The following is a 25,010-nucleotide window of genomic DNA, read 5'->3' on the forward strand; positions in this document are numbered from 1 at the left end:
TAGCAAACAATATAAATTGATTACTCCACACCAAGTTGACTTCGGAAGTGACATGATAGCTGGCTGCAAGGGAGATTGTATTTGCTTATCAAATTCTGCTATACCGCGGAAGAAATGTGTATAACACAGTATTTAAGAAGTTGTCACTTTTGAAAAATATTTATTGTGCTGGATGTCGTGCGCAGCGAGGCGGTAGTTGACGTTGTTTCTAATCTGTTTGGATGCTGTGGTAGCGATGAATTCTATGTTAGTTGACGTTTTCATCTACCTACGTAAGTGCTTAAGAATTATTGCCCTCGCATAATTTGAATGCATTTAATCCTATCAGGAGAACAGGTGGAGCGATCGGGAGCTCCCCATACGACAGATGGCTCGATCAAGAACAAAATAATTCTGCCCTTACTAAAATGCAACACCACTTTTGGGTAACCAAGCAGACGGTGTTCAGAAAGTTGGGAAAGAAAGAAGATGAATGTATTGTGGCATCAGATGCTGAGCTCGATGCTAAACTGGAGCTTTTTAGGTCCGTACAGGAGACATGTCTTGACCTTCTGCGTATCATCGAGAAATACCAAGAAGGACTATGCAGTATGTTGTTTTTCTCATTACTCCTAATGTTTTGTTACGTTTCCGAACCATTCATCATCCATATTTTCTTATTATTTAAGACCTTGCTCAAGAGGAAAACTCGATGGGTCGCTTTTTGAAAGAAGCTGGGAAGAATGACAAAACTAAAGCAGGAAAAATGATGGTCGCAGTAGGGAAGTCCCTTTCTTATTCTGGCCAGCAGCGACTTACATTGAGAATGCCTTTAGTCCGTCTCTATCAGGTGAGTAGTATCCACCATTGTGCTTATTGATGTATTGTTCGTGGATGCAAGTGGTGCTAACGGAATTGAATGGCATCTATTTACTTCAGGAAGTAGAAACATTCCGACTCCGAGCCATTGAGGACACACTTCAAAATGTCAACGCAATGGAAAAAGTGCGAACCGAATATCGAGCTTCCTTGAAATGGATGAAAAACGTTTCCCAAGAACTTGATCCTGATACCTACAAACAGCTGGAGAGATTTAGAAAGGTGAAAGCATTTTTACCTATTAGTTCTACCTGAAATTTCGCATTCTTAGTACTTAACACAGTTGGTTTATTTGATCATTGTATCGCTTTTGAGATGGCAAATTTGTTAGAGAAATGTTCCCATATGATGGTATCTTCTAGTGTAGCATTTAATTGTTGATAATTTTCATGCTGTGCTTCATGTTTCATTATCTTGTTAAAGATGACATCTTGGCTTTTGATAGGTCTGCGATGCCTCTTATATCTTTCTATTTCCTCCTGCCTTTCTAAAATGACTGTCCGTAGAGTTTTGGTTAACTTTCATTTATTACAGCTGGCTTTGATTATCCTTTAACAAAAATTCCATTATCATTCATTTTAGTGCGCCATTTTTTCACTATGCAAAGCTGGACAGAGGTGTTATAGCTTATGCAGCTAAGCTTCAAAAGCTGAACCCATGTTCAAGTTTTACTGCAGGACACACAAATTCAAAGCAATAAAAATTATTCAAAACTGGAAAAAGCTTCAGGACTGCTTCCTGAAGTCATTTTTAATTTAGCTATTCTATAGGATTGCGACCTCGCCATTTGCTTCCAGAATGTGAGAGAAGGGCATTTTAAGTTTACACTAAGTCCCAGATTTTGGCCTCTTCCCCTGTCAGTTCAATTCTTGAATATTTCCAAGCTTGTGTTAACTAACTGACAAGGCACTTGCCAAATAAAATAATAGTTACAACTTTAAATGAAATCAAACGGTACCATGTGATCAACTGTTCATTTGCTCATGTCGACTGTGTACACATACACCCAGTCTAAATTCTCTTCCATATAAGTGTCACTGCTTTCTACAAAACTAAAATTTGATTTAAAAATTTCATGAACAGTTGATGTAGTAGACTTGCCTGTAATCAAAAGGTTACTCTTAATAATGTTTCCGCGTTTGTACATTTTGCACATAAGTTCAATGCAATATCCATCATGTGGACTACAATGCAAATTGTTGTCTTCAGTCAAAATAGGGTTTAGTTTATCTGCACAGTTTGAAAGCTTATTACAGTTTTCAGCGAACGGACTACCCAGCTTCCACATCTCCTTGCATCCACCCCTCTCAAGTGCACCAAATGGTATGGTACCAAATTAAATTTATGCAATGAAAGGAGATGTGTATTTTTGAGTTTTCTTTGGTGCAATATCTACTGAGCAGTAATATTGTAATAAATTATCATAAAAATGGCTATTTCTGCTGCTACTACTTCTGCCAGTTGAGGTTATTTCATAATATTCCTAAATGTATTTTTCCATGGAATCCCCATACTCCTGCGCTTTGCGATTGATATACAGTCAAAAAATTTCAGACTGGGGATCAGTAAAAATTCTGGGAAATTGAAACTAGAAAGTTGGTTCAACCCTGTTTATTCATTGTTTGGGAATATATGAAAGTGAAAATTGTATAAAGTTGAAGACTGCCTTTATTGTAATTTTTGGCAATTGCCATAATTTTTTGTCTATAGAGTAACAAATTTTATTTTCCGAAGGGAATTTTTTAGTTATTGGCCTACAACAAAATTTTCACGTTACAGGTACAGAGTCAAGTGAGGCGCAGCAAAGTTCGTTTCGACCAGCTGAAACTTGATTGTCTTCAGAAAGTTGACCTTTTGGCTGCAGCCAGGTGTAACATGTTCTCTCACGCCCTTGTCCTCTACCAAAACTCACTGCTTGATTTTGCAAAGAAAGCAAATAAGACATTCTCTAGTGTCTCCAATAGTTTTAAAGGTAAGGTCTAAGAATGGCAAAGAGAATAGTTTGAAGCCATTTCTTTGTGTGCTTCATTTTTCACTGTCACCAATCCAATCATTCCAGGCTACCAGCACTATGAATTTTCTGTGATCAAGGAACTTTCAGAGCCATCACTTAAGTTAGCGGAGCAAACAAAAGAAGGGGCAACGGAAGATAAGGACAAGTAAGTGGCAGAAGTGTAGTCTGATATTTATGATGATCGTATTCCCATAACATCATCGCTGTGTGAGTAAACGGGGAGGCCTGCACCGAAGGTGTCCTTGACCAGAGTGAAAGGAGAGCAGGTGGATTAGGGAACCCACAAGGATCACTAAACTGAAAACAATGGAATGCTGGTTACTGTGCATGGGAGGAGTTGAAGCCAGATGGAAGCCCATTCAGACCCCAAAGACATGGACTTCTTCCATGTTTATTAAGTGGGAAAATGCTCAGAATTCAATTTACAGGATAGTGCATTTGAAGGTGAAAAAACTGTTGTCTAGGATCCAAGGACATAATTTATTTCCAAGTCGCAACCTCATCCAAAATCTATGAGCTGAGGAAAAAATGAAATTAGCACGTTTTCCCATGTATGTTAGTAGGGCAAAAATCTGGAGGTCCCTCTCAAGATGGCCAGATATACAATTTCTTGGTGTCACTTAAGGAGGGGCTATCACAATTCCATTGCTCCCTTTTCAGTTGGAAGGATACATCCTTGAGGCTAGATCCATAAGTTTGTGACTTTTCCACCCTGCAGCTTGAGGGGGGAGGAATAAAGAAAGAAGATGCCACCTCAATTATGAGCCCAATATTTCCTGGTAAAGGGAGAGAGGAATGGAAGAATCAAAAGCTTTCATGAAGGCTAGATGGGAGTTGCCACCAGCAAAACCAGATTTTATGCTCTTAGAGAAAATCAAGGTTGTAATCTCTGAAAATGTGGTGCTATTTAAGAATGAAGATCTTGTGGATAGATTGTGGGGGTAATGTGGAAGTTCTTTGAAGAGTAGGAGAGAAGTCTTTGGAAAACCTGGGTAGAGGATGGGGCGATTTAATTGGCCATATCATGAGATACAATGGTCTAATGAAAATCATCGTTGAAGGACAGGTGGTAAGGAAAAATGGCAGTGGTAGACCATGAATAAGAAACATGGAGCAGGTGATGGAGGATGTAAAACAGAAGAATTATGTTGGTGTGAAAATATGAGATGATAGGAGAATAGAGTCATCAAATAAGTCTTTGATTGATTGATAAGGATTGATGATGATCGTGAGAGAAAATGAAGGTCATCTTCTGAAGAGGATGATGCAGAGATTTTTCTTTAGATTGGACAATAGACCTAATAGGGCTCATGCTGGTCAAGAATTCTTACATTGGAAGCAAGAATTCATCTCCACTCTATTTGAAATGCATAGGAGATACTTACTTCCAGTTTAGATAGTGAATCCTTCTAAAACAGCAAAAAAGTTATTCATCAATCTCAGTAAACTATCATCTATGATGGGTTGACTACCTTTCAAGTTCTGATCATGTGAATTTTGATGTGATGACAACGGTTTCAATTTGGTCTTCATTTCTAAGGTCCTGAATCAACAATTTTGCCATCTTTTGTGTGTTTGTTCTCCCTCTGAGAGCTATGAATGAGAACTACGAATCCAACTACATATTGTGTATCCAACTGTTGGAAGTATCTACAATTTGAAAATGAAAAAACGATTTTTCCGTGCTAATTATTATTGTCATCTCTCCCATAGATTACTCTTTTTTGATGCCGAGTACCGTGACGACGAAGATGGGGAAGAAGACCCGAGTAACACATCCCCCACCGCTAAGAAGGAGAGCAGTAGTGCCGAGCCTAAAAATTCTGCCAAAGAGGGCACTGCAGCCAAAGTACAACCAAAAACTGCTTCAGGAGCAGATTCTGAAGATGATGAACTCCTGGTGAACATCACCAATGATGGGAAAGAGGATGGTTCTTCAGTGCCTGCTGAAGGAAATAAAAAAGGTATTTTTTTTCTTAATCATTTCCTTTTTAAACATTTTATCTAAATTTTGGAAATACTTGACTTATTTTTCATTTTTCTATCTATGTGTAACGCATTATTGTATTTTTCTATTGTTCATTGCATTTTCAAATAATCGCTGAAGAGTTTCTTTGTTGATTTAGTGAACATTTGTGGGTTACACGTTAGAAATACAATTGCTATGAATAGCTCGACTTTATTTAGTGTCATCCCTATCTCCATAATTATGATAATTATTCCATAGTTCAGTGGTAAATAAAATATGAGAGCTCATAGTGGGGTAGTCATAAGCGTAGCTCTACACTGTGATATTTATGTGAAAGATAACATCTCCATTAGGTCGTGGGAAATGTTTAATTTTCCTAATGTCTTGATGTAATTTCTTCATATCCTTCACCTTGATGCTGATTTTATGCTTTCACTTTTGCGCTAGTTAGACAGAACTCACTTTTTATTATGAGAATTTAAATAGATAATATAAAAATTCAAGTTTCTGCAGTGTTAATTAGTTCTTTTTTATGAAAACAAGTAACAGTTTTCCCTTATGAGATGACCTGACTCACTGTGGAGCATGGGGAGTACATGTATTTCGGTCAAAATTTGCACTCTGGGGAAAAGAGTAGGTGTTGTGATCAGTATGTTGGCTTTCTCCCGGGGTGCTAGGATTATGATAACTTGAAAATTAGTTCTCACAGTGAAGCTATCATGTGTCCCAGAGGGATTCCTTTGCAGTATGCCTTTGTTAAAAGCGGGACTTTGATATAAGTGGGTTCATTGTAAGCGGGCTCCACTCTACTTACTGCTCATGTTTGGGAAATAGTTAGCGAAATTGTTTATGTAGTTATGCATATGCTGTTTTTTTCTGCACATGTTAACTTGTGAGCTGAAGTTGTAAGGAATATTTAGATTGTCTGTTGAACCTCATTTAATTGGTTAACTTGAATGTGTAGATAAGTTTCTATCGTCTCAAATGTGTTGTACACTGCTTTAAAATTACCTAAAAACCAAGCATTCCTCTGGTCAATAATTTTAACATTTTTGGAGTACCACTCACCCCAGAATTGTATATGTTTAGGACTGGATATCACCCTGGAAAACCTGAATATCTTAGGGAATTTTCTTTTAATTTTAAAATAGTGGACACCTTAGTGTGTACAAAGTTTATCTGATAAATCGCCAATCACCCAACTGTAAGTCTATACTCCATTGTAAATCTATCCACCCTTGTAAATCTATACTCCATTTTCTTCCTCATATAATATGGATGAACCAAATGCACAAATGCCGTTTCCTCTTTTTTTCTAGATTCCCTGTCTCTGCTGGAGGATGTGCTGCTGGGCGATGGGCCCTTCAGTTCCGAGTGGATGGCCGTCTTTGGGTCATCGGATGCGACTGTGGGTGGTGGAGTAGGAGGGGTGGGGGAGGGCGGAGGGCTGTTTGGGGACAGCGAGGCCATTGCCAAGGGAGACGCTCCCTCCTTTCTCCCCTCACACCTCCTCGATTCATCTGGTTTGGATCTGGTGGACATGCTACTTCCAGCACCCAAAGGTATTTCCCTTCATTTCTGTGTATTCATATCTATAGCAGACTCCCGATTGTCCAGCTGCGGTTAATCAGGGTTGCTGATTATCCATGCATGATTTTCACTCACGCTCTTATTTTTGCCGCTATCTTAATAAAAAAATAAAATCTGACGCAAAATCATCAGAATTACTGCATTAACCCATCAACGCCCACGGGTGGCATATGGCACCCAGTGCAGTGCTGAGGGAGGTCTACTCCTACAACGCACTTAATATGTGAATTTTAGCGTACATTTCGGTGCACATACTTAGTAGAAGGTTTCCTCTATTATTCAGTCAGTTTGACTTGTGTTCATTGTGTTGAGCTCATGTGTATCATACTTTTTAAAAGTGAAGTACGTGTGAATTTGAAAAAACTTTGGGCGCTGACGGGCTAATGCTACGAATCACTGCACTTATCATTTCCGTCAGAGATCCCTTCGTAAAACTGAAAAGATCGCACGCTACCTGCATTCACGAGAGTGCCATGTTCGTGTTTTCCAAGCTGCTCGCAGTGTACGACCAAACTCCATGATCACGGATACACGTCCGGCTGCAGTTGCAACCCGGGCAACTTGTGCGAGATGGGACGGCGTGGTACCTGACAGTCTAGTTTCCGACGTCGATTAGTGGTTTTGAAGCATTAGTGCAAACCACTTTTCTGTATCCACGATCACACAGCCACGGATGTGTGGTTTTTAAAACAAGGCCTTACATGGAGCATTAATAATACGTTTACAACCATGTTATTGCTGCTACGAATATCGCGAACTGGCAAAGAAAGCTCTCATCGAGTCCGGGAAGCACTCTAAAATAGCAGAATAACGGCATAAATAATGATATATTGTTTGTTTTACGTAAAATTATGAACATTTCAAGACTTTTAAGTGAAAGTTTGGGTTATCCGTGTTTTCCGGTTATTTGTGCCGTCCATCCCAATCATTAGCCTGGATAATCGGGAGTCTACTGTACATGTAAACACCCCCTGCCAAACACCCTAGAGGTGGCTCGCAAGGTATTATGTAGATGTAGATGTATCTATAATTCCTGAGAATAATGTGCACTCATGTATAATGAGCAGGTCATTCTTTGGTTGCTATCCACTCACTTTCAAAATTTTGCAGTGTAATGTGGACTCAGTATTATGTGCAAGACACCCAAGAAATGTTGACTACTGAACTTTTAATTGTCAGGACCATTAAAATTCGTTGGCAATATATATTATCATTTCACTGATTTAATATTGCAATGTCTAAAGATATTTTTATGAAGTACCTGTGTAGTAATTCTTATGAATAATGTGCGCTTGTTATCTTTATCTATGCATAACATGCATCAAATAATTCTTATAATTTGGGGAAAAAATGTTTAAACCTTGTATTATGCTTGAGAATTCAGGGTATGCAGGTTGATATAGATTTAAAATTGACCCAGATTGGGAAAAAATCACTTGTTAATGGATGTGTTGCTGTATCTTCACTAAAAAATCGCAATACTACTGAAGAGACCTAATATATACTTAAATCACTTTATAATTGGCCCATTTGGGTCACAAGAAGGACTATGTATTAGATATGCTTGTAATGTCCACTAGGTATGTTATTCAAGAAAATAACTGTAGACAAGGCAGTGCCTTGGTAGTTCAAGTAGTAGAGTACCTGGCGTGAATTTGGGAGATTTGAATATGCTTTTTCCTTCTTGGAATTCGCATCCATTAGGTTTGGTCAGGTCATGTATGCCATATCAAAATATCAGTGTATATTATGTTTCACTGGGTAATATAATCAGATCTGTTGCTCTCGTGGCACGCTATACTTATGTTCAAAGATTTTATTTTTTCAGCATTGGCCAGAGAAAATATTTAGATTTTACATTCAGGGAGACAGAGATCTTTAATTAAAACATCAGCAAACTTAGTAAATTTTCTGATGTTTTTATTAAATTATATAGTATTTTCTCAGTAAATTTTGTGTACCACCATAATATGAAAAATAATTATGAATTTCTTCTCGTACCACTTTCTTTTACTGTAAGATTAGTAAGGAGTGTTAATTGTGGAATAAGATGATGTGTCTTACCCTTAGGTGGAGCTAGTGCTGCCACCGTCGATAGTGTCAAAGAGCCTGGGGCTAGTGTCCCACCACAACAGCCGAGTGGTACAGTGCTACCTTCCACAAACCCTCCTAGTCTGGACTCTGGAGTCTCCCCTGCCAAGAAGGTAAATCTTATGATATTGTCCTTTCTTACTGTAGTCGTATACACACTCAGACAGCATCTTCAGGTCACTCAACCTTTTTAGGTAGACCATAGTAACTAGGAGTTAAGGGTACATACCCTCCCAAAATTCTTGAGGATACGAAATTAGATCATAGGTCTTAAATGTACCTCACACCAGGGGTGTGTACCAAATTAAGCATGATGTGAATCAGCATGTGGCCTTGAAGCCATTATTCTGATATGCATTGAAGTTTTAAAGGACAGAAGCTTCCTTGTTAATTAGAACAAATTGATTTAATGCGATTGGGAAACTTTCCACGGTCCAAAATCGAAAGCCAGTGCTTGTAGACAGGTAGGTTAAAACGTTCATACATTGATAAATGTCGCAAAATTCAATATGCATATCATACCATATTTTCTTAGTAGCACGCGCACCTATTCTTCCTGCTTAGCGACATCATGCATAAGGATTTACGGGTCACCCCAGTATTTCCATTTTGAATGGTATCAATGGGAAAGACCCATAACGGTAACGCAATCAACCAGCTCTGGGGGAGAAATTATGGGCATAAATAAGTATCATATAAACTCGTAGAGCTAACGATTAACTCCTTCCCTGTAACAGTGAGTAACAAACATTTTGAGGGAAGTCAGCAAAATATACTTTATGAGCAATCAAAGATCATTTTACTAACTGGAGAAAGTTGGCCTTTGACAAAAATTTTGGCTTTAGCCATCAGTTGTTTGCTCCTCTATTCATTAAAATTCCTATTTAAAAATTAAGGCAATGGTGTGGTGTTACTGAAGTTCGTTGTCCGACAAGAACCTGCTCTTGCTGCTTTTTAAGTGAGCATTGGAGAGCATAACAAACCATAAACCAAAGAAAATCAAAACATCTAATGGACAAAACTATAATGAAACATGTGGCGGTTCATCATGCATTTCAACCACTCAAACGCCAATGATGACAACATGTTTAGAAGTATGATAAAAGTAATTATTTTAGTCTGATTTTTCACCTTTTTCAAAAGGCAAACAGTAGGACATTGTCTCATCACAACAATGTAAAATCTGTTGTTTTTACTAGTATATGTGGCATATTTTTCCATTCTTTTTAAATTTATTATTTTCCTAAATTCATTTCCCAAAAGCTATACATTTCCAGGTACTATGTGCATTTCCAGATGACTCCATTTCTCTGGGTTTTATCGTGTTTCACTTAATTATGCAATGACAGTTTAGTTAGTTTTCCAATCAGCACCTTCAGGTCACTCAACATGAAGAAGCTAGTGAAATTAAGTTACTGTTTTTTTATGTTGTGGTTTTTTTGATTTTTTTGCTATGTGTCGATTTAAATTTGACACCATATTTTCATTTTTATTTGACTGAAATTATGCTTATAAGCTACTGTGTTTTTGTGTGTTAATTGTAAATAAATATATTTTTTAAAGATTTCATGTAATAATCAAGAAGAAAGTGTGAAAAGATCAAGGAAATGAAGATTTATGCAAGGGAATTTGAATTTGTAAATCTTGTAATAACCCGAGAAGTGCTTCTTACCCTTCACTTATTGCTATTTTTTTCTTTAAAATGGGCTTTGAACTCAAAGATTTTGTTATAACATTCTTATAAATAGCTCCTTCTATTGATATGGCCTTTGTTAGGTTCTATAAAAGATCTAAAACATGAGCCTGTTGCTTATTTTTCCAGAAGACGCAAACATCTGGCAGAGACATGTCCAAGTGGTTCAATCTCTTTGCTGACCTCGACCCTCTGGCCAATCCTGATGCAATTGGAGGGAGGACAGAGGAGTCAGATCGCAACTGTTGAGGACGAGTATTTTTTTTTGCAAATGGGAAGAGGTCAAAAAGACTGACTCTTTCAAATCTTCCCTGCGTTGCTCCTCCATTGCTTAAATGGCCTGTACAAGTGCAATTCTTGCTGCATGAAGCATCACCTTAATTTCCCATCGTCTGGTTCTCAGAGCCTCAGACAAAACTGGTCAGTGGTTGCCAAAGACTTGGACCGATGTATCCTAATTTTTCCAAAGTATTGTTTTGAACAAAGTATGAGGTCTGGTGTCAAAATGTATATTGTTTGACTTGACTGTGACTGTTGAAATTTCTAGTCATGGTGTACTTGATGTGAAGCCAAAGTTGTCATTGTCACTTACTTATCGTTTTACCAAAAGTATTGCCCCCGTTGATATTTTTATCTTTTTTCTCTAGTCAAAACAAGATGATTTATCATTTTTGAAATAGAGTATTTTTATGGAGGATATATATATAATATATTTGTTTCGTGGGCACACAAAATAGTATTTGATTGCATTCATAAATTTCACTGCATTCCAAATGTTACTCATCATCATGTTATATGCAACTGATCTGACCACAGATCTGGAGGAAGCAATGATCTGACGCCATCACCCACACAACCCCACTTGACAGAATGATTTTACTGTTACATTTTATACATTCCATGGCTTATTCCTTTTTTTTGTACATTCTTGGAAATGTAACTGTTAAACTACTTAAATGTGGCAAGTCAGTTTGTCGAGTACCATGTGTTGCACTTTTTTTGTGGGGGAACTTTAATTGTGACAACTGATTTGTGTTACTGATGATGGCACTTGCTCTTTGCTATGGATTTGAAGGCAAGTTAACATTCCTCTTCTTATTTTAGAATGAAATAAAATTGGTATAAATAATGGTTTTATTTATTCTTAATAAAATAGCAATGTAAAAAAATCTATCCCGAAAAAATATCTGCATGATGAGTCAATTTTATATAGAAAATTTGAGCATACGAAAGGGGTAAACAAAGTCACTTGGTGACCTCAGGCAATTAGTAAGAAAATAATCATTGAGGTAAAAAAATGTGAGTACATTCTCTGTAGGAAGTCATCATGACAAATTCTTTCTCTTCTTTTGAAGATGATTAGAGATTGCTCTTCTCAGCACATCAATTGTAAAGTCAGCATCCGCCATTGTGATGCACATTGGAGGCTTTATTCTCAGGACCTAATGAAAAACATGCAGTAAATATGAATTTTATTTAGACTACCTAAGAGAAAAACAAGACATGTAAGGCAAGATGCCTGGAGAAAAGTGAAAAGGTTGTATATCATGCTTCAATTTTCTGATGTGGCAGTCACAGCAGAGACAAAGAGATCTGATGAAATTTTTATAGATATCGACGAGGTAATGGCTAAATGGCTATCATGAAACTATACGCGGCTTGTGAGAAGTACCGCATGAAAATTAATTAATTACAGCCAAATTAAGGCCCATTCAACGGAACCGCTACTAGTTCATGGATGTGTTCACCATTCCGAAGGCCATAAAAAATACGGCATTGAAAAAGGCGAAGCAAGTTTCGTGGTCTTCCCTTGTTAGAGAGGTGATTCGCTTGATAAAAAATGTGTTACAGTTACAAATAAAATAGAAACAGGATATTTCTCAGGTATTGTTCTAACCCATCATTTTGAAGCCAGGAAGATGACAGAAAAAAATTGTAGGATTCATGGCTAAGTATATAGAGGTTACCAGTCAAACTAGTCTGGTGCTATCTATAGCTTTTGTCAGCTATAGATAGTTAGGAGCTAAGATTATCCATCTTAATGGAGGGGACAATCCAAATAGGTATTGAAAAAAGACATCCACTCATGATACTTTGCGTAGCAATTTTTCCATGAATTAGCATGAGCAGAAGTTGCTTGGAAGCACTGCTAGTCAGTGTTGCATTAGTATTGCCACTTACGTTTCCGTGGAGGCCGCCTCTTCCCAGAAGCACGCCCATATCCTTGCAGTCCTCCCACACATCAAGGAAATGACTTGAGGCGATTGGGGTGCGTGCCTGGGCATCAGCCACCAGTTCCACGCCAATCATTAGTCCCTTGCCACGGACGTCACCCACCACCTCACCAAACTCGTCCCTCAGCTGCGACAGTCCCTTCAACAGGTGTGTCCCAACCACCTCGCAGTTTTGCTGAAGACCCTCCTCCTCGATGACCTACCGACACACAGGGGGAATACTCATCAAAATGGCCTACAAAAAAGACAGAACTAAACATGAATTGCCCAGTTGCTCAAATCAGAAAGTCTTTCATTTCAGAGGCATTTGATGCTTACACAATAACAGGGCTCTTTCTGGTCAGGGAAATGGAAATAAGGGCTGGAAGTAATAAAGATGTCAGAGATGTTACTTTCAACATAATCACCTCAATGATAGAGATACTGGTCATACCTGTGGATAAGCTTAACAATACTATCTCCATTAAAATGTTGCCTCTAATGCCTTCATAGAGTTCTTTTAACTTTGTCCTAAATCTTATCGGGGCAGTTCTTTGGTTCAGCAATAAAATGAAAGCCACTTGGGGTTAGATCAGGTTTGAACAATGGATGATTGAAAATGTCCAACTGAAATTGCTCAACGAGCCTTTGGGCTATACTAGCAATGTGAGAACTGGAATTGCCACAGATTAAAACAATATCTGAAGTCAGCATGTCTCTTATTTTGTTCTGAATGGCTCCAGGCAATCGATATAATATTACACACTTAATATCTGCATTCACTGATGTCCCTGGCTTTTCTCTCAAAACACAGAATCTAGCTCTAACCTTTTGAGTTTTGAAGGCTCATCCAAATTTCCTTTTTTCGCTTGGAGAATTTCTGCACATCATTGTTGTGATTGTCACTTAAGGTACGTTTTCATGAACGCGTTTCAGGCGAACCGACGCGAAAGCGAAATTTTCAGCCAATCAGAAGCCCGGATTTCTTCGTGTGATACCGCGTACGTTCGCCTAGCCTCGCGTCTCCCGAGATGAAATATGTTCAACTTTCGACGCGTGGGACGCGTAGAATCTCAAACATGGCCGACCAGCGAGGTTTCGTTGATGAAGTTATCATTTCGGAAATCCGGGTAATTTGGCAGAAATGATTTTGTTTTTATTATTTGTGATGGCGATGAAGTTTTAATTTTATTTACGTTCATTTTTTAGTTCTGCTTTACATTGCAATGTTATCCGTAAGCCGGTGCATCAAAGACAATGATTGAACAGCGTATTATCATGGATATTAAAGCTGTCAGGAGATGCGTTTGTGTATTTCGACACATAAAAACCTTAATTGGAGGTATTCCTGAGGCATAATCATTTGCGATCATGTTGAATGACGTGATTAAAGTCGTCATACTAGACGCAATCCATGCTAAGGATATCACCCAGCACGTTAAAATAACCTCTAGATCGATGTAAAAAGCGTACAAACAAAGTTTTCTTACGCCTATGCACTAGATATGGATATGGAGTAACTACTTAGTGCAATTGTGTGCATCAAGTATTACTCTTAAGCTTACAAAGGGAAAGTTTAACCACATCTTATTCACATTTCAACGCAAAGGTTGATTATGAACATTAATAAAATATTACTATGTTTGTGTAAGCATTGTTTATGGTAACCGATTTAGCCCAGTGGTTAGCGCCCAACGCTACCATGCGGAGGGCCCACGTTCGATGCTGCTAGCAGGTGTGTTTTTTTTTTACTTTTTTATGTATATTTTTGGTATAAACTTACGTTAAACTATTAATTTTATGATTTTAAATCATAAGAGTGTTTTCTGGATTGAAAATATTTCACATGTGCACGCTACGTATGTTTTATTATCTTTTGATTTTGATAGTTTTTATCGAACTGCTGTGGCCATTTCGGTATCAATTACCAAACCAGTTTGATATAATTTATCAAATTGGTTTGGTAATTGTTACTAAATTTTTCAATGAGCCATATGACGACCGAAAATTTTGATAAATTTCATCAGAATTCGATAGTTCTAACTAAACCATTTCTGGGAGCATTCTTAAGTAATTAAAAAATGACTCGCGGTCGTTAAGCCTCATCTCTTGGAGGAGATGATGGTAGTCTCCCTGCCTTCTGCGTTCCTCAAATATTGGGCGAACCCACCACCTCTTTCTTGCATATCGCCGTCTTCTTAGTAAAACAAGGCCCATTAAGGCATTAAACCTCCATTCCATTTGTACAGGATTCAATGGCAGTACTGCATCCATTTCTTCCCTTCAAATATGTTCGCAGAAAGCCGTAGATGTCGCGCAAGCACATCCTACGCGCAGGTTCGCTTTCGCTTGCATGTGAACGGTTCACGCGAATACGTGCCGCGTATTGTCGCGCGCGTGCGCCTCTGACGCGTCTATGAAAACGTACCTTTAGTTTCCAGAGTGTCACATGGAGTCCAAGTCTAATCTTCAGTGACATCTGATTTTTTTAAATTCTTTTCTTTTAACGGTGTAAAGGAATGTCAAAACTGAAGCCATTCCGTAAGTTTTGTGGTAGTCACTCGCACTCCACAGTTTGAACTTTTAGAGAGCATCAATTGAGGTGGCCATTTTTATGTGACTCCTACTCACCTTCAACTGACAACTTAAACTTGAAAATGACAAGTACGGAGGACGCACAGTTTTTCACTGAGCATACTGCCCGCCTGTTATTTGTATGACGATATGCTGAGATATTGGAGATTGAAAAATGACCTGCCCTCATACAGTTAACAGACAATATTCCTCAGAATAACAGACACTTACCTCTAGAACAGCCTTCCCGACAGCTGATGCAACTGGATTGCCACCAAATGTGTTGAAGTGCAAGGCAGCTGCAAGGGACTGTGCAATGGCAGGAGTGGTGACAACGCCTGCCATTGGGAACCCGTTCCCCATCCCCTTGGCCATGGTAACTATGTCTGGAGTCACGCCATGCATCTCAAAACCCCAGAAGTGCTCACCCGTTCGCCCAAATCCTGTTTGGACCTGAAAATGGAAGAATTAAGACATATCACATGAAAGCACTCCTCAAATTCAGATTTACAATATCTGGTAAAACTATTGTGCAGAATACAAACCTTAGCTAATGAATTCTTTCATTTATTGTCGTTGGTTTAATTAAATGTTATTCTAAAATATGTACTAAGCTTTATAGTAACTTATGAATATTCAAAAACTAAAGCTATAACTGTAACATGCTTCAGTTTAAGTTAACCAGACATCATAAAACTAGCACTAATTGTAAGTGTATGATATCCTACTCATATTACTAATGAAGCACAAACTATGGGAAATGTAAGTTACAGGTGGAGTAGTTATTTTATCTGACCCTCGTCACTCTATCCGCCCATTTGCTGGCATTCAGTGGCGCTGACTCCATGGGGCCTGAGGGGGCCCGAGCCCCCTCAAAAATTGGTTATGGGTGAGACAAAAAAATGAGTCAGGCTTGTCGATTTTCCGTGGAGTGTCCAGATATAGAGATTTGAGTTATCAGGGTTCTAATATTGATCATATGACTCTTCTAAAATGCTTAAAAAACTAAAAACTCGCTACTTATAAAATTTCCTGGGGCAAGATCCCTGGTTTGGGCCCCCCAAATATTTTTTCCAAGTCGGCACCCCTGCTGGCATTCAAGGGATTTTCAGTGTAAGGAATTTGATATTGCTACACTATGGGTCCCATTTCAGTTTTAAATATGTGATTTCCGATTATATAAACACAAACTAAGTTTGCCACAAATTTTGAACCAACCATTCCCTAATTCTTAAACCAAGATTTTCTTTTCTCCCTGAAGATTTCAACCAACAACTCGCATAATTTTGCTTATGTTACTATGAATATCAATGAAGGGCAATTCTGGAGTATTTCTGCCAGAATATAGACCAAGCTATAAGCATCTCAATTTTTTGTGGGAATGAGGAAAAAACAGCAAGAAATCTTTCAATGTTTAAAAATATTGTCCGATTGTATAAAACTTTGACTTAACCCTTAGACTGTGGAACATTTTTATACGCTTTGCACACTGACTGCGGCTTTCACCCAAATTTTCATTGCTACCTGGATATCTTGCACTTGGGCAGTTTCCATTACCATAAGGATTGCTATGGGGCTTAACTCTAACAGCCCTCGTGGCAGAGGGTGCCTCTTGCACAGGGGGACTCTTCTGCAGTGGCTTGCAGCTAAAATTGCAAATTCCCGCAGCCCAAGGGTTAAACACAACAAATCAATTACAAGTTATAAGTAAGAAGCCAAAGTAAGTGTACACAAAAGAAGTAAAAGCCTTTTCGATCTTTGCTGAAACTTCAAGCGAGTTGTGAGGGTTGAGATTTTCACGGATTTCATCAACAACATAAACTTCCTCAGACTTATAGCTAAATATTTTACCTTTTCTCACCTTTGGCTCATAAATTCAACCCATTTGCATCCATCCCCTGGAATTTAAATCAACCCCAAACACTGCTGACTTTTAAAGAATTTGAACACATTTGTTGCATTGGTTTGAATAAGACATTTAGTAGAGTATTTGTTGACTGATTTTGACCAAATTTTGATATTTTAATGAGAGTTAGCTGCTCTTACATTCAGTTGAAGTATAAATATTTCAAAGGCAATTTACAATGGAAAAAATTTGCTAAATAGCCACCAGATGGCAGCTACTATGGCTCTGGCCAAACACTTATAAAAAAAACTCCTAAGATATAGCAGCAGGATCAACTGATTGATATCACTATGCATTCTGCATACCGGTACGCTTGCGGTGTTTGTGGCCAGCTTCAGGCTGCATACCAGTACGCTTGTGGATGCGAATGGGTTGACACATTCAGCGTGGAGCACGTCAATTGACGTGATCCCGTCCAAGCCGAAATACGGACCATGTCAATAGATATGCTCTGCCGGTCAGACGGGGGCCTCTCTTCGCCTCCATACACGACTAATATCCAATTCCGAGTCTTCCTATCATATGTATGGCCTTCAGCAACCTTCCTTATTTCGACCCGTGTGCGCCATTTGTAAATAGCAGTATTTGAACAGAAGTTATGGCATGAAATCCTCTCTCCATTTTTCTTTCTTATTTTAAAGGCCGTATTTGACGACGTTCATGAAAATCGGTCCCGCATTGAATGTGTTAATAGGTCACAATAGAAACAACTATGTATTTAGTTATCCGGGCACTAAATTATCAAGAATATTTTTTTGTGAAGTGAATGAAGATTTACTCGCTCACAAAACTGGTGAGCAAGCAGTACTGTAATGTCATGTCACTCAGTTCCATGACATCATACCAGTCACTTTCTCACCTATGAGCGGTGATCGTTCAGTGTGGCTATAACGTGCCCACGGATTAATAAATTGAATAAAACATTCCTTATGAAATACAGAACTGTGAAAATCTGTGCTTAAGGAAATATCATTAGAACTTGTTCAAAGATCAATAACTAATCATGTGAGGTTTTCCAATAACCTGAATTGAGGAGAATTTCAAGGGCTGAAAACGTAAGTCATGAAAAGAAAAATGTGAGTTCATTAAAAGAATGGGAAGTAATAATGTGCATTAATTACCTCATCCGCTATACACACTCCACCATTGGACTTCACAAGTTCATAAGCTTTCTTCAAATAGCCTTTTGGGAACTGTACGGTCCCTCCCACGCCCTGAAAGATAGAATAGAAAAATTTTTGTTCTTTGACTACAATAAAAGATTCAAGACTAGAACCACCAATACCATTAATTCTTTGGATATTTCGTCTTCAACCAGATCAGTAAATCAGATCTGATCAGCATAAACATAAAATGAAAAAATACATTAGAGCTTAGATTATCCATCGTAGGTCACTTTTCACACTGCACGATAAAATTGCAAAAATAATAATAATAAAGATATTTATACAATATAAGTGGCTTCCATTCATAAAATATTAGTACAAGCAGTTCCTCTAAACAATCATCAGACTGCAGATCATGAAAGTTGCCAATATTTTTCAAGTGCAATCATTCAGTGATTCAACACAAAGGCTGTTGTGGATAGGTGAGGGTAGAGCTCATCCCAGACTTAGCCACAGGCATGTAAACATCACGCATCCAGGGTAGGCAGGCCAGTTCCTTTCCCAGGGCCACCTCACACTTCCAAGGTTTTATTTGTTTTTCAATATGTGTATTTTATTTTCAAGTGCAGTTACACATCATTTCCACACTATCTCGCCTTAACCCTCTCCGTATTGAAGTTTAAATGCCTCATTCTCCGCTCCGTCCTAACCCGGCCGAAACCGGCCGCCGCCATTTAAGTCGCTCCTTCATAAACCGGCCGAATCCGCCCGGCTTGGTCTGCTCTGTTTGGGGCAGCCTTTTGAGCTTCATAGGCATCTGTTTTATCTTGAGAGTGTTTATCTTTGCTAGCACAAGCATCCTTCCTATCTCTCGTTTCATTAAGACGAAGCAGAACGTCGTCACCATAAGCTAAAATCCCGAGACAATAAGGTGCTTTGTTCCAGCGTGGCACATTAACTGAGAAGTTGTGTAAGCTCTCACGATGGGATTTTTAGGAGGGCCAGTTTTGAAATGGTGTGATACGAAAACCCTAGGCCTGCCCTGTGTTATTTAGAGTGACTGTCACATCTAATGACGATATTTCTTCCTGTGTGGTCACACACAAGCTCACGCTTTTCCTATCTCACATGGCAAGGAGGCGAAGCTCAGCTGGTCAGCTCAAATGAAAAGAAAATTAATCCCCCTCAGTTCTGTTTGCGGGTGGTCACAGGCACTCTCACACTTTTCCTATCTCATATGGCGAGGAGGCAAAGCTCAGCTCAAATGAAAAGAAACCTAATGCCCCTCAGTTCTGACCATGGCTTGGTTAAGTGAGGATGCTATCGCAGAAGAAGTGAACAGAAGCGAATTTTCGAGTGATTCAGATGGTTCTAGTCGTTTGAATGAAGAAGAAGGATACAGTGATAGTGTCAGATCAGGTGATGTACCACTGGAGGATGACGTTACCCCAAGCACGAGTGATTTAAAAGGTGATGATCAGGTGCATGACTCTTGGAGAGACACCCTGATTTTTGAAGAACCGTCGGAGTTCAAAGAAGAGAGAGGACCTATTCATAATTTGTCGATAGGTGAAAATGAATTTTCCTTCCTAAAATATATGCTAGAGGGCGAAGTTTTTTTTTCACAACATTGTCAAGAACACAAACAAATATGCAAAACATCTTCAACATTCCACAGGAAAGGCTGACAAAGACTGGGTAGATGGTACGTGCGATGAAATGGTGGCATACATTAGGGTGCTAGTATACATGGGAATATTCGATTTGCCTGAAAGCAAGGATTACTGGCATAGCCAAGATATTGACTGCTCAATTGTTCGTGACTGTATGACCTTTGGAAGATGGACAAACATTTCAAAATATTTCCATATTAGTGATATAACTCAGGAAAAAAAAAACAGGGAGAGGAGGGTTTTGATGTATTGCATAAAATTAGGCCGGTTCTTGATGTAATGGAAACTTTTTAGCAAAAGTATAAACCGGTAGAGAATTAAGTGTTGACGAGGCGATGGTTGCTTTTAAAGGACGTCATAAAATTAAACAATACATCCAAGGAAAGCCAACGAAGTGGGGATTTAAAGTTTGGGTTTTAGCAAGCTCCCATGGCTACGTTCTGCAGGTGTGTACTTAGGGAAAAAAGATAAAAGAAATCGTAAAATGTTTCTTGGGACGCAAGTTGTAATGAATTTAATGAAAAACTATTTAGGGAAAAATCATCATTTGTACTTTGATAGCTTTTTTTCGAGTGTGTCTCTCATGAAATTACTACTTATGAATAACACATACGCATGCGCTACTACAAGATCATCTCGTATAGAATGGCCTCAAATACTAGGCATGGAGTAACACAGAAGAACTTTCGTTTAGCACTTTACAGGCAGATGATAGGGAAATTCTCCTCGCGTAAAGTAGTGGGACGTAAAAGAATCCTTCCGATGGGCACATTTTCAGAGACAGCAACACTCTTTTGTAAAAATCGTGGGGAGAAAAAAAGTGTGCGCCTATTTCAGCTCAAAGAAAAGAAAAACTCCTGCTGGTCGGAGCATAGAAACGTCATGGAAATGCATCGGATGCGATTTACCTCTTTGCAAAATAGGATGTTATCATCAATATCACCAAGAAAATGGATTTGAAGGAGGGAATTAAATTCAATATAAGGTAAGACCAACTTCTTTCAATAAATTAATATATTCTTAAAACGTATACAAATTTTAAAACAAATCACTTAAATATATTTCAAGTTATTGTAAGTTAATTAAAGTAACCTGCGTCAGTTCCTCATCGCGGAGAAAAATAGGTCTACCAGTGGGGCAAATGGGTATTTAAACTTCGTGCATGACGGGGAAATGTTTACGGCCGGTTTCGGGCGGTTTAGGAAGGAGAGGGTTAAATCTAACATTACCCTATACACATACTCCTTAATACTTTTCATTTGTTCCAAACATTCCTTTTCCATATGATATGTTCTGCCCAAGCACAGAAAATAAGACAGAAGGCATGGAAAGAAAGGATAAGAATGATTGGCTAATGTGAATGGCTAATGAAAGTTACATTGTTATGCTGCTGACAGGAAATAAAAAGGAACATGATAACGGTGACTAATGGAAGGGAAAGCCTTAACAGATAATCAAAAGAATTGATGATCCATTCATGATCATTTTCTTTGCATATTTAATTTTGCTACCTACCTATTTAATACTTCCTTTACACCTTTTATGTCTCATTGAAAAACTAATCGTTTGAGGTGGGGAAGGGAGAATAAAGGTTAGAAAAAGGAGAGTAGGGGAGAGTCAGGGAGGACTAGCTAGGGCAGTTATAGGGATCTAAACTATTCATCGGTGAACGAAATGATGGATTAATCACTCATAAATCAATTTGGTTCACTTGTTCAATGCTCTTCCAATGGATTACCTGTATAGATTCCGCAATGAATGCACCAACATGGCCCGACGGCAGTGAGTAACGGAAGACATCCTGTAGCTGCTCATAGTATCGTTCGGAAGCTTCACATGCTTCTGGGCTGCAGGTGCACTCTCGCGTTGTCTGGATGGGGGAGTCGCGGCACCTTGACCCACCCCAAGGACCGCGGTACACATCTGGATTCATAGTCTATCCTAGAGGTCAGGCCCATTCCATATGAGAAATAAAATGGGCAAAGAAATTAATCACCAGAAACAACATGAGGGCGAGACATTCATTACACAAGTAGCAAATGTAAATGTGAACCAGACTAAAAGATAATGGTGAAAGCTGTAAATTTATAATCTGGAAAGAATGTGTTAGTACCTCGAAAATTGGCAGAGAAGAAACTATCAATAATTGTAATATTGTCATAATTATTGAAGTAAATTAAGGACTATAAAGTCCTTATGCTTAATAGATGGTGAGACACATACGACCAAGCCCTGCATGGTGAAAAACCCACCCAGACAATATTCAAACCCACTAATGCTGTATTTGTAAGCAAGGACTTAACCAAACCGTCACCAATGCCAGTGTGGATGAGGAAGAGGTAAATAGATCATTCCTGACTTGGTTACTGCCTACAGCCCATAAATAGTACTAGACTGACAAAATCACTCACTCAGTGATTCAACCCAGAGATTGGTTTAGATCGGTTAAGATGGAGTTTACCCAAAGGTGAGCCAGAGGGAATGGTGCAGCGAGGGGGCAGGGGATTTTGGGGGATAAACCCCCCCGCCCCCAGAGTTCAGAGAAATTTTAAAGTTTAATCCATTTTACTTAAGTGGATTAAAATTACTTATATAATCATGTAAGGATTAATAAAATATCCCTCACAAGGTCATAAAACTCAATATTTTGAACCATTTATCTAAATTTTTTCTGGGGTAGGTTTCCTGCACCTCCCGCTTATGTTTTTATTATTATATTCCATACCTCACCAGACCCCACAGCAATAGTTGCACCTAAACCCCCCTCTAGCTGCACCATTGACCAGAGGAATAATAAATTCACACACTTAGTCTGAATGACAAGTTCTCTGATCCACCACGCATGTCGAGGATATTTTATGTGAGGTGACAGAAGGCCACACTCAAAATTTGGACCCATGACCATTCAAACAGTATTTCAATGCTCTACCCACTGAGCCACCACACTCCCTTTATCTGATTACACTATTTTGAATTTGGTAGAGTATGTTTAGAAACCAAAACCTACATGATGGATTCCTCCTCCTGTGTTCACGTTGTACTTCCAAGTTGACAGAGCTGTGATTCCCATGATGTAAGGACTCATTCCATGATACCCGTTGCGGAGGGACACCACCTCCGAATTATGTGTGTGCGCTCGAGCCATGAAAAGAGCTAGATCATTTGCTTCTGAACCACTGTTTACAAAATAGAATACCTGTTACAAATAAAAAATATTTTAATGGTATTTGTCATTTCAAAAAACATAACAGACACAGCTATGTACTTGAAGCATTAACCTTCAAATCGCCTGGAAACTTGCTTGCCAACTTTTCTGCATATTCATGAATTTTTGGATGTAGATAGATATTAGTTGTGTGCCATAGTTGATTCATCTGACTGATAGCGGCTTCATTGACTTTCCTAAGGTTTAATATAAAGATAGATTAAAAAGGTGGCTATAATGTCCACAAAAATCATTATTCTAAGCTCACTAACTTACGGATGACAATGTCCAACACTGACAGTAACGATGCCCCCAAACATGTCTAAATACCGTTTCCCTTCGTGGTCAAATAACCACTGCATTTTGCCCTCGTGTATAAGCAGGGGCTTTCTATAATACGTTAGAAGGCATGGCACCAAATTATCTTGCTTTATTTTTTTCACTTTTTCAAAATCGGGGCCTTTATATGGTTTGGATGAATGATTAGACGGCGGCATGACTACCGCCGACAAATTTCGAGCGAGTGTTCTTCCACCGCATAGCGCATTCAAGCCTGTTAAGAACAATCAATTCATGCGGCATGATTCTCTTTGGATACAACTTAAGCATAGTCACCACGATATTATGAATGTTATGAAACATGGAAATTCAACAGTATTGCTAAAAATATGCTTTACAAACCAAGACCACGTCGGATCATTCTGATCGATTATCTCCCGGGAAGATGAACGGTATAACCGCAAAAACTTCCTAAAGATCACATGAATATCAATTCCAAGGTCTTCCCGACGCTTTAGAGTTTTATCAGGACCCAGCAGTTACGTCAGAGGTTACACTCCCGTCTCATCCTTCCTCTCCTCTCCCATCCTCATGCTAGGATGCTGACGCGTTAATGCTGCCGCATACGAGAGCGGATGCCCAACGTTGATAGATATGTTAGCTCAATATGTTTACAAATCCGCTGATGTACGGCTCGTATTTACCAACTGCGGTGTGTGAACGCTTCCACAATTGCAGCTTACACAACAGGTTCTTTCAGTCGGTAGAGGAGTTTACGTTCGATAATTTAAATAAACTCATCCATATCCGAGCTTTTTATGGGTTTTCTCGTTTCCCCAAACCTCTTTCCCTTGCTATTTTGGTCCTCGAGCGATTAGGGTGAGATATCAACAAGGAAATTCCCTGACCTACCGAGCTTCTATATATCAAGGAAAAATGAATTATTGACCGCAAATGTGGTGGTGTAACATGGTTTACAGTGTAATGCGGAGACAAATTGTGCCTAACTTGACCTTGAAATTTAATAGATGCCTCCGAAGAGAAGATTTTCTTTCACAGAGAATATGAGTGAGTAGTGTAGAACATCCACTTATGTTTATGACGGAAGATTTTCGGTCCCCAACATGGCTCAGGGAGGAAAATAAGAGCCTAAAAGCCGCTATAATCCGGTTCATCTCAATGATTGAATTCCGATTTTTTTCTCCCGCAGCGAGTGGCGATAATAACCATTCTTTCGTAGGATTACAAACGGGACCAAACAGAGGTATAAATTGTAACAAACTTAAACATTTCACACTCAAGACACAAGGATTTCTGTGATTTCTATTACTTTCAGAGTGATTTTCGTAACTTCCTTGAATAGACTTCCCGACATCTTTTTCAATAACATTGCGGCTGTGCGATAGTTGTTTGTCATTTTCTGTCCGTCCGTTCGGTCATCAGTCATGAATGGTCGAATCACAAGAACCGAGCTTTTCGAGAGTTTTTAATAAACCAACCTCCTAGAGGGTAAACAAGCACAACCTTACCGATTACGGCGGGAATAATGAATTAAAATGGCTACATTTCCCATAAAACTCACAATACTGGTTGCCCGTGTAGCTAGGAAATCAAACTGTCTGGAATGAGCAGCATGACCGGTTCATTGCTTTGCCAGAAGACGTACGGCGGCAATTACGAGTGAAGTAACGGAAGGTTCATCTTGATTCACATGAGATTGGATACTTGCTTCAGTCTTTAAAGGTGATATACGTTGTGCTTCATACATAAGACGTGATTTTTTATCATATAAACGTCGATCACAAAATTTCCCCGATTAGGGGTTTCGTTGTGTTTCGA

The 25,010-nt window shown here is 38.8% G+C and overlaps 2 protein-coding genes across 2 annotated transcripts; one reads left to right on the plus strand and one right to left on the minus strand.

Annotated features, from left to right (window-relative positions):
• Positions 1–18: 18 nt before the first annotated feature.
• On the plus strand, positions 19–11,344 carry LOC124164246 (islet cell autoantigen 1). Its single transcript, XM_046541487.1, has 10 exons — positions 19–246; positions 329–588; positions 669–829; positions 919–1,080; positions 2,638–2,830; positions 2,918–3,017; positions 4,586–4,836; positions 6,161–6,403; positions 8,502–8,635; positions 10,345–11,344. Exons 1-10 carry the CDS (start codon positions 236–238, stop codon positions 10,462–10,464), a joined length of 1,635 nt encoding a protein of 544 aa, XP_046397443.1. The 5' UTR covers positions 19–235; the 3' UTR covers positions 10,465–11,344.
• On the minus strand, positions 11,336–24,522 carry LOC124164247 (alanine--glyoxylate aminotransferase 2, mitochondrial). Its single transcript, XM_046541488.1, has 9 exons — positions 23,574–24,522; positions 23,169–23,445; positions 22,966–23,089; positions 22,695–22,883; positions 21,426–21,623; positions 18,030–18,122; positions 15,234–15,455; positions 12,397–12,648; positions 11,336–11,657 (listed from the first exon to the last, which is right to left on the minus strand). Exons 1-9 carry the CDS (start codon positions 23,590–23,592, stop codon positions 11,541–11,543), a joined length of 1,491 nt encoding a protein of 496 aa, XP_046397444.1. The 5' UTR covers positions 23,593–24,522; the 3' UTR covers positions 11,336–11,540.
• Between the last annotated feature and the right edge of the window lie 488 nt (positions 24,523–25,010).

The sequence above is a fragment of the Ischnura elegans genome, chromosome 8 (assembly GCF_921293095.1).
Source record: "Ischnura elegans chromosome 8, ioIscEleg1.1, whole genome shotgun sequence".
In the NCBI taxonomy this organism is placed as follows: domain Eukaryota; kingdom Metazoa; phylum Arthropoda; class Insecta; order Odonata; family Coenagrionidae; genus Ischnura; species Ischnura elegans.

What these genes read in the sequence shown, in the direction of transcription:
- LOC124164246 (XM_046541487.1), top strand. An exon ending in AGCTGGAGAGATTTAGAAAG is followed by an intron (nt 1,081 to 2,637) that starts GTGAAAGCATTT and finishes TTCACGTTACAG; the next exon opens with GTACAGAGTCAAGTGAGGCG. An exon ending in GCAACGGAAGATAAGGACAA is followed by an intron (nt 3,018 to 4,585) that starts GTAAGTGGCAGA and finishes TCTCTCCCATAG; the next exon opens with ATTACTCTTTTTTGATGCCG.
- LOC124164247 (XM_046541488.1), bottom strand. An exon ending in AGTGTTGGACATTGTCATCC is followed by an intron (nt 23,090 to 23,168) that starts GTAAGTTAGTGA and finishes ATTAAACCTTAG; the next exon opens with GAAAGTCAATGAAGCCGCTA. An exon ending in GAGGCGGCCTCCACGGAAAC is followed by an intron (nt 11,658 to 12,396) that starts GTAAGTGGCAAT and finishes GTTTTTCATTAG; the next exon opens with GTCCTGAGAATAAAGCCTCC.